The sequence below is a fragment of the Nannospalax galili genome, unplaced genomic scaffold (genome assembly GCF_000622305.1).
Source record: "Nannospalax galili isolate Female #2095 unplaced genomic scaffold, S.galili_v1.0 scaffold454, whole genome shotgun sequence".
Taxonomy (NCBI): Eukaryota; Metazoa; Chordata; class Mammalia; order Rodentia; family Spalacidae; genus Nannospalax; species Nannospalax galili.
Window position 1 is genome coordinate 3,616,077 of NW_008334929.1, and position 9,975 is coordinate 3,626,051.

General features: G+C 44.6%; 1 protein-coding gene and 1 long non-coding RNA gene across 2 annotated transcripts in view; one reads left to right on the top strand and one right to left on the bottom strand.

Annotated features, from left to right (window-relative positions):
* Slc2a13 (solute carrier family 2 member 13) overlaps window positions 1-341 on the bottom strand; it is a 332,552-nt gene extending 332,211 nt beyond the window's left edge. The window contains exon 1 of the mRNA XM_017797293.2: window positions 1-341. This exon is cut by the window's left edge and continues 170 nt beyond it. Coding sequence (XP_017652782.2) covers window positions 1-221 — 221 coding nt within the window. The 5' untranslated portion in view covers window positions 222-341.
* Window positions 1-4,200, top strand: part of LOC115069708 — a 4,873-nt gene extending 673 nt beyond the window's left edge. The window contains exons 2-3 of the long non-coding RNA XR_003848949.1: window positions 3,076-3,133; window positions 3,815-4,200. This is a non-coding gene — a long non-coding RNA (uncharacterized LOC115069708). The remainder of the gene's footprint in view (window positions 1-3,075; window positions 3,134-3,814) is intronic.
* Window positions 4,201-9,975: the final 5,775 nt, after the last annotated feature.

The following is a 9,975-nucleotide window of genomic DNA, read 5'->3' on the forward strand; positions in this document are numbered from 1 at the left end:
GCGGCCGCGTAGACGAAGGCGGGGGTCTCGTCGCGCTGGAACTGCCGGCGCGCCGCGCGCTCCAGCTCCGCGCTCTGCAGGCTGGCGGCCGACTCCGCGGCCAGCAGGCTGCGCTCCCCGCCCGGCGCGCCCGGCTCCGGCTGCCGGCGGCGCCGCTCGCCCATCAGGCTGCTCAGGCTGCGCAGCGTGTACTCCACGTCCTCGCTCGCCTTGCGGGACATGGGGCGGGAGAGCGGCGGCGGAGGGGAAGGTGCCGCCGGCCGCCGCGCTCCTCCTCCTCGGTCCCGGGCTGGCGGCCTCTGCCGAGCTGGCGCTGCAGAGCGACCGGGGACGGGCCTGAGGGGGCGGGGGGAGGGAGGAGGAGGAGGAGGAGGAGGAGGAGGCTCTGCGTCACGTGCCCTCTCCGGGGAAGGGGGCCGGGCACGCCACGCCTCCTCGTGGGCGGGGTCTTCGGAGGTCTGCTGCTCCGTGGGCGGGTCCGTGTGTGGGATGGGCGGGAATATTGAGCGGGGCCGGCCTCCCCTGTGGGGAGGGGCTACCGGGGTTGTGGGCGGGGCCAGGCGCGCCCCTCCTGCTCCGGCTCTTTCCCTGAGCCTGGGACCTCGCAGCGCTCGGTGTGGAGGCCCCGGGCCAGGGCTGCGTCGCTCCGCGATCCCGCGGCCGCTTGGGCTGTGCTGGGGCAGGCAGGGCCACGTCCTCGGCCGGCTGCAGCTTGCTTTCTCACGGACGCTCTTTCTTCCAGTTCTGCCCACTTTAAAGGCATGTCCCAGTTGACGCTCCCTCCGAGGAGAGAGAACGTGTCTCCCAGGTGGGGAGGAGGGAAAAGCAACTTCGCCTGCCAACACCCGCCCGTACCGAACCAGCAGGTTCCAGGTGCAAGGAAGGAAACTGAGATCCCTTCCCGCCCTGCAGCAGGCAGGCCGGAAGGGTCCGTTCTCCCCTGAAAGCCCCTCTGCCCGGCAGTTGAAGACGCTATTTTAAACGCCTATTGGCTCGAAACACACTAATTTCACATCATTTTAATTGTTAACCGCCAGGTGTGATTGGTTTGGAACTTTTACCCTCTGATTTGAATATTCTGAAAATTATTTCAAGTTGTTCCTTTACCCCCCCAAAGCGCTCTCCTTCTCCAGCCTCTGGATACTGTGTTTAATTTTTTTTTAATTAATTTTTTAAAACATGGTTTCCATCTCCAATTCAGGCTCCTCTCACTGAGTTCTCTTATTTGGAGAAAAGGTTTCTTAGCATGGGGCCTATTCTTGCGGTCCAAAGCCGTTTTCTTTTAGAGAAAAGGATTCTATCATCCGTGCTGCAGTGAAAAGTTATTAGAATTTATCGACATTCCCTTTCCTTGGGTTGTCAGCCACGGTTACCTCCAGATTATGGTATATTACCGCACACATTCCAGCAACTAGAAAAATAAATGAGCTCAGAGGGCGTAACTGCTGACATTCATCGTGTCCCTTTAAAGCGAGGCTTGACCGGTATTCTAAGGATAGGTTAAACACAGCCTTCAGCCTGGAGCAGGGGAAGAGAATATTCAGACCTAAGATTCGGGGAGAGCGCCTTGCCCGGGCCTACACTACAGCAAACCTGCGCCTCCTGGTGGGGAGCGGGTTACTGCGACTTCTGAAGGGGTGGGCCTAGATGAGGACAGCTGGTGGGTGGTACCTCAAACCCAAGGCTCTTGTCTCCCTTCTGTGCATATAATAGTCATTAGCAGCAACAGAATAAATGTGTCTTATTCCTAAGTAGAAAAGCAAGGTGTGAGTCCCATGTAGAGGGAGAAAAGAATAGCGAGAGAAAACGGTGCAGTAACAAAAGTGGGAGAAAGTTCTGTTACAAGGACAATAGTGTGTGTTTGGAAGAGAGAGAGCTTTGACCTAGGCGGGACTCAAGTCCACGTGTCACTCTGCTGCCGTCTTAATGGTTGCTTTTAGCCACTTACTCTCTATAAGCTTCAGTTTTTTTCCTTCTATAAAAGGGGGGGGGGTGCTGTACCTGCATTTGATTCATTTAAATTCTTACAGGAAATCCATATGCAAATTATCCTAAGCACGACAGGAATGGGTTATTGCACAGTTCTAAAGGACCAAACAGCAGGAAGCTTCTGGGTAGAAGTTAGTCCTGGGAAACATGTTATCAAGGACTCAAATTCTAGCCTGTTCTTCACCCTTCTACCTTTAAACTTCCCCTTTGAGAATTTTGGACAATGTATTTGGATCTTATTCATTCCCCTACTCAACTCCTCCAGCCCCACCTCCCTGCCCAGCTAAATGTGTGTCTTCCATGATGTCTAATTGGTGTTCCCCAATTCCCCGGGTTTGGGGCCATCCCCTGAGGCATGGTTGACTACCAGGATTCTCACTCTTAAAACTGACTCTCCCTCTCCCAACAGTTATCAATTGCCAATAGATCCTCAGCTAGGACTCTTGTGCCCACCTCCCGCATCTCTACTGGGATCTTTGTCTGACTTAAGCTTGCTCAGGTCCTGTGCATGCTGTCATGTGTTACACTGTGAGTTCATATGTGCCTGTTGTATCTGTAAAACACTGTTTCATTGTAGTCATCTGCCACCTCAGGCTCTTACATCCATCCCTGTCCCCCGTCCCCTTCTGCAATGCTCTCTGAGCCTTAGGAAGAGAGGTATGAAATAGATGGCCTATTTAGGGCTGCAAACTCCACCGTCTGTTCTCTGCACACTGACCACTGTGGGTCTCTTTGTTAACCACCATCAGCTGTAAAAATAAGTTTCTCTGATAAGGTCTCAGAGATGCATTAATCTATGTGTATAGCAATAAGTCAGTTTAATGCTATGTCCATTTAGCAGAATAATAGTAGTAGGTTCTCCCTTAGTGTCTATGACCACAGGTTCTTGGGTCTGATAATGGTGCCAAATATGGGTTCCATCTTGTAAAACCAGCTTTAAATTCAGTCAGAAAGTAGTTGGTTACTCCCATAACATTCATGCCAGTGTTACTGCATTAGTGTGTGTATCTTGCCTAGCTAGTCATTATTGTAGCTTGACAAGTTCTCAGATGGGTAAGACTGATGATTACTTGTCTATTCTGGTAGGATACGCAGCACCTTCCAGCTATGTATGAATGCTAACCAGTAGGGATGAAGCTTCCAGGTAGGTACCAACTTGATGTCTCCATGTTCACTAACTTGGGTCATTTTAAAAAAACTTTTTTTTTAAATGATCAATTTTGTGTGAAGCTGCTTCTTCAGCCAGTTGCCATCTGGGAACTAGCTACCAGAAAATATCTTTCAAATGGATCTGGTGATGTCATCACTCATCACTTTGTTTTAAATTACTGTGAATTTCGGTTTCCCTTTTTTGTTTTTTTATTGTTTTTTTTGTTTTGATTTGGTTTCTGTTTGATTGCTTGCTTTTATTTATTTATTTATTTATTTATTTATTTATTTTTGAGACAGTGTCTGGCTCTGCAGCCCAGACTGGCCTTGAATTCACAGTCATCCTTCCCCTGACTCTGGGCATTGCACAGCTGTGGGCCACAGTACCCAGCTCGATTTATTCTGTTTCATTTTACATTTTGCATCTGGTGACATAGATTCCTTCAGAAGTTGTAAACATGGTATGCGTGACTAATCTTAGCTGTCAATTTGGTTGGTTTGGGATTGACTAAGAGATAAACTGCTGGGCACACCCAGGAAAGATTTCCTAAGTCAGGTTATTTGAAATGGGAAGACCCACCCTAACTGTGGGTGGCACCTGCTGGTGTCAGCCCAGGTAAAAGTCCAAGGAAAAAGATTGGCTTTTTGCCTCATTACCTTCACCTCTCCTTGACAGGTTGCTGTGTGCTCTGTTTACAAGAGTAGCAGAGTTACTCTTGCTGCCTCCCAGTGCTACTGTCGCTCTGTTCCTTCATGGATGAAAACCCAGCTTTTTCAGGCTCCCAGTGTGGACTGTAGACCAGCAGTTCTCCAGGAATCCTCCACCCTTCAGTGCTAGTTGGGACTGCTGAGACAGCCAGGTTGAGGATTGGGTTCTCTACATTTCCAGTATGAGACAGTCATTGTTGGATATTGTGCAGGACACTCTACTAAATCTTATTTTAATGTATGTTAATTCTCTCTGTTCTGTTCTTCTAGAGAACTCTGCCTAATATAGTACATGACACAGCTTGTCAACCTGAGTGAACTTATCATGTTAAACTTAGCAAAATATGCAACTGAAACAGCTATCTCATTTTTATGTGGCCAATAAAGCTGGAGGAAATTAATACATCTCTGCTTCCTTAAGCTCTCCTTTCAATGCAGGAAAACCAAAACCTTTCCATTTGATAACACAGCTTGTGTCCATGTAAGTGGCATGATTGGCAATCACCATTCATAACAGCCTCATGCCAAGCCAGGACTTGTATACCCGAAGATAATGATCATTTAACTAATGAAATAAGTCCCAACAAACCCAGGCCAACTTGAATGTTTTCAAAAGAATGCTATTGAAAACATTTCCAGAGGCTTACAATTTCACAATGTATATCAAGGACTATTCTTAAACTTGGAAGACACTAAATGTCCTTTGACTATTGCTAAACTTGCTTTCACATCTTCTTTTCTTCCTAAGAGTCTCAAAGTGTGGGGCAGACGTCTTCTACAGCAGAAGATGAGCACAGCACACACTACTGTGTTCTTAATAAGGAGTCTTTCCAAACCATATCTTTTTTCACAGTCTCTTTGAGATAGGGTCTCCCCGTAGCCCCAGGAACTTGCTATGTAGACCAAGCTGGCCTCGATCTCACAGAGCTTTGCCTGTCTCTGCTTCCCAAGTGCTTGAATTAAAGGCATGCACCACCACCCCTGGCACAAACCATATCTTTAACAGGTACAAGTAGATTTGTTTTGTGCATCTCAGCCCATGATCCTTATAAATGACATGTCCTTATAAATGACAGCTGGACCTCTGTTTGCTGTGTTCAACTCAGTATCTTTTGAGTTCAGCACAGTGCTGCCAAATGCAGGGGCTCAATAAATACTTATTTTTATTTTCTTAAATTTCTTATTTGTGTGTGTGTGTGTGTGTGTGTGTGTGCATGCACACGTGCCTATGTGTGTATACCTGTGCCACAGAGTACATATGGAGGTCAGAGGATAGCTTATAGTAGTCATCTGTCTTTTTCCATCATGTGGACCCTAGGGGTTGAACTCAGGTTGTCCATCTTGGCAGAAAGTGCCTTTACCCACTGAGCCATTTTGCTGGCCCGACTAAAGGTTTTAATATAAATAAGTATACTATTTCTTAAGCATTTACTTTATGAAAAGCAATCTGTTTGCACTGTACTTTATTAGTACTGTCTGTGGGCAAACCTTACCTTCCAATATATAAGAATAGCTAATGTCACAGATTTGCAAAGAAATGTTTGATATAAAATTCTGATTGAGTTCACAGAAGACAGGTGAATTGTCTGAATTATTATCCTGAGGCTGAAATCTCGGGGCCTTAAACCCGCTAGACACGTGTTACACCACTGAGCTACACACTCTGGCTCCTGATGGGTTGAAATTTAGTTTTAAAAAGACAAATTCATATTTTTTTCTCTCTGGTTTAGTACCACAACATAAAAATGTTTTGAAATATTTTTCTTATTTCTAATTAATACTGAAATTGCTCATGAACTGTCAACTTGTCAAACCAAAGCATAAGTGGTTTTATTTTGCTTGACTTTTATGATCTACTTTATCAGCAGCCATTTCCCTTTTGTTTATCAGTGGCAGTTCTTTGTTTTGTGTTCACCTTGTACAGCCCTTATGTCCCAGTTCTCTTAGGGTTTCTTGCTCCTGGCGCTATTAGACAAACCACATAACACATCGTTATGTGAATTTTTCATAGCTTATATCCTGGGTAGGAGGCAAACACCCAGCACGCGGTTCTGCTCTATGGCTCAGCGGCCGCCATTCCAGACCGCTTTGCCCCATTCCAGATCGCCCCCCCACCACAGTCTTCCTTTCGCCCATGCATCGTGGGCCCACAGTCTCGCCCCAGCTTAGTAAATGCCCCCTCTTGCATCCATGTGGGCAAGACACCGGGGCCTTTTTTCCACAGCTGCTTCTGTCAATTCTCCCCAGTGGGCCCCACCCCTCAGAGGAACCAGGCTCCTTGGGACACACGTTACAAGTGACAAAGCCCAACCTTTGTGTGTTTACCTCCAGAGTAACAACGTCTTAACCACCTAACAATTATTCATGTGATGTCTGATCATTTCGATTCTGCCCTATTCAAGGGGGAAAAAATCATGAAATTATTTCATAAAATTCTAAACATCAAGTAGAAATAAACAGTTTGAAAATCGTTGAAGAGAAAACCTTGACAAATTGTGGGCCTCTGTATTAATCACCACCTACTGCAAAAAGACTTCTCTGGTGAGGGCTGAGAGACGCACTGATCTAAGGGTATAAAGATAAGAGCTTAGGGGTCATTATAGTCTATTACCCCCCCAAGACAAAGAGGCCATCACAGAAGAAGGGATAGAAAGAGTTGTAAGAGTCAGAAATGATGACTCTCTTCAGTGAAACAGTATTTGCTGGACATGAGAGGACCGTTGAACATAGGAACTCATAGTGGCTGTGACTGCATGCACAAGATCAACCATCCAAATCCCATCATGGATGGGGGAAGAGCTCATGAACTCCACCTTAGCTGAGAGGCTTCCAGCAATTGGACATGTAGGATAAGTGAGGGAGGAAGCATTCTTCATGGATGCGGCCCCTGAGAGATTCCTCATGCTCTGTAGATAGATGTTCCCGCTGCCATTCACATACAGGCAGCACTGAGAGAGAGGAAAAGAGAAAGCACATGATGTTGGGAGGGAAAAGTAGTGGGAGGGATGGGGAGGAATTGGGGGGATTTGATCAAAACACGTCATATGCATGTATGAAATTCTCAATTTAAAAAGAAAATCTTGACAGTTTTGAAGCAGAAGACTGAGTCAACATGCTCAATTAGCAGTCAGTAGTCTTGGAAAATTACTCTGAACTCTATGGAGAACTAGAAAGATTATTTTAGTAGGTCTTCCAAAATAAGTCAATAAATAACAAAACAGGAAGCTTCCTAGTGTGAAAAATCACCCCACAAAATTCAGTGCAAAAAAGAAAAGCATTTTTGAGCTGAAGAGCTACAATGATTGCATTATCTCCTCTAAACCATTGATTTGTTGTAAGATGTTTGGATAAGCACAGAAAAGTTCCATAAATAAGTTATTGTCTCTAGCTAATCCTGACAGATCTCCCTCGGGGAATGATTTGGTAGGGAAATGAGAATATAATCATGTGCTGACGAGAAGAACAAAGTCAATTCTTCTGTGTGATCTTTGTTTTACAGAATTTGGGTGAAATTTCCATGCAGGAGCCCAAGGGTAATCACAGCTACTTCTCATAGACCCACCAGCAAAGTGCACCCTCCACCTTCACTTATGGTGGTGACACATGAGAGATTCACAGTGTGAAGAACAGAGGGGAGCACAGCCAGCTAACAAAGAAGAACTTAGAAGATTTGTTAGTGGTTTTGTTTTTTGTTTTGTTTTGTTTTGTTTTTGTTTTGCAAGACAGGGTCTTGCTGTGTAGCCCAGGCTGGCCTGGGACTCTCAATCTTCCTGCCTCAGCCTCCTGAATGGAGATTTCAGGTGCATGACACTATGCCTGGCTACAGCCTGTTTTATTTGTTATTATTCTTTTTTTCTTTGTTGTTTGTTTTCGAGGCAGAGTCTCACAACATAGCACAAGCTGGCCTTGAACTTGTGATCCTCCTGCCTCAGCCTCCCAAATGCTGGAGTCCTTGACATGTACCAGCTAGCAGCTGTTGTTTCTCGTACCTTATAATCACCTTCCATATTTTCTCACCCCTCCATGGGGGCGTTGTCTGAATTATGAGTGCGCCTTGTCAACATTCCCTAGAGCTGGGTGACCCAGACTCAGCCAATCAAATGCACCTGCACACACCATTTATTGGAAGAGAGTTACATGAAGAAGAAACCCTTCATAAAGTATACCAAAGGCAGGCAGAGAGACTTACCCACACCACCACTGTACCAGCAGGTCTCAGGGAAGCTGTGCCATGCCCAGCCGGGAGCAGGAGCCGAGATGCAGCAGCAGCAGCAGCAGCATCCCAGACAGACACAGCAGCCAGCACAACACGAGGACCTGATTTGTCTTACTCTTCAGCCCTTGCAAAAATTCCACGATTTCCACTTAAGATTCTACGGAAAAATAAATATCTTACATAAAATGTGCATTCAACTGCAATACCAATGTCAGGAGGAAAGAAAATAGATACACTTAAAACATTTCCTTCCTATGTGTGATCTGGTTGGTGTACTATTACATACATGAAAAGCATATACTGTAAAACAGTTTCCAGTATAGTAGAAAAGAGATGATAGCCATTAATCTAGGAAAGGAGACAAGGATTAATAAAAAGTAAAATGCCTCAATCCAAAGGAAGGCAGAGTAGAAGAGAAACAAATCACAGAGAGGGAATGGGAGAGAAAACCAGGAAGGCAGCACCAGTTGTGAATCCCACCATGTCTGCCACATCCACTGAGGAGAAGGAAGGAGTGTAAGCGTAACAATTAAGAAGCAAGGATCCTGGGGCTGGGGAGATGCTCATTGGTCAAGAGCCCTGGCTGCTTTTCCAGAGGACCCTGTTCCATTCCGAGCACCCACATAGCAGCTAACAGCCATCTGTAACTCCAGTTCCAGGGGCTCTAACATCCTCTTCTGACCCCCTTGGGCACTGCACGCATATGGTACATTTACAAACACGAAGACAAAACACACATAAAATACAATAATATTTTTTAATTTAAAAAAGTAGTCAGGCATGATGGCACACACTTTAATCCTAGCACCAGGGAGGCAGAGGCAAGCAGATCTCTGTGAGATGAAGGGTAGCCTTGTCTACATGGTGAGTTCCAGGCCAGGTGGGGCTACAGGGGGACTCTTTATCAATGCCCCTCCCCCAAAAAAGCCCCTAAGTTGACAAGGATTCTAAGATTGGTCATAAAATGCAAAACTCAGCTACATGCTTCCTATAACTCTTCAACTTTAACATGGGTGCACTTACCTACATACAGGCACTACACTCATATACATAAAATAAAAATAATGATAATAAAAAAATGGGCTGGAAAGATGAACAGCACTGGCTGTTCTTGCAGAGGGCCTGGATTTGATTCCCAACACCCACATGGTGGCAAACAATCCTCTATAACTAAGTTCCAGGAGATTCAACGCCCTCTTCTGACTTCCTCTGGCATTGCATGACAGGGTGCTCTTACACATATGCAAGCAATATATGCATAAAATAAAAATAATTTAAAATTCAACTTTAAATATAAATTATATGTTTAAATTATATATTGTAAATATTTATTATATTTAGTATAAAAGATGGACCAAGACATATGCTAGCTCCCTTCAGAAGGAAGCTGCATCTGCTGGATTAATAAAAACAAACAAATGGGATCTGAGAGGAAGCACTCCTAACAGGAAAATTGCATCATGGCAAAGGCATCGTTCAAACAAGACAACAAATTTCTAATTAAGCATCTTAAAGCAGAGCTTCAAGATACATTGTTATGAAAGAAAGAAAAATAAGCAAAGCCATAGTTAGGGTCAGAGATATCCATACTTCTCTCTCAATATTTGATGAAACCAGTTTTCAGAAATTAATATTTAATAAGACTATAAAGGATTTGAACAATTATACTAACAGGGTTACCTAATTGTTAACTCTTCTCAATAGTAACAGAATATTGTGTGTTTTTCAAACACAATAAAGAGTCAAATCAGAATAAAGCTTGAACTTGGATCTTAATTTATAATACATTTCAATCTGCTTTTTAATACTATCTTTGATTCATGGTAAATTCAGGAGTGTACTTTTTAAAATTCTAGATATTAGGGACTTTCTAGTCTTGACTTCCATTTAATTTTATAATAGAAATATATATA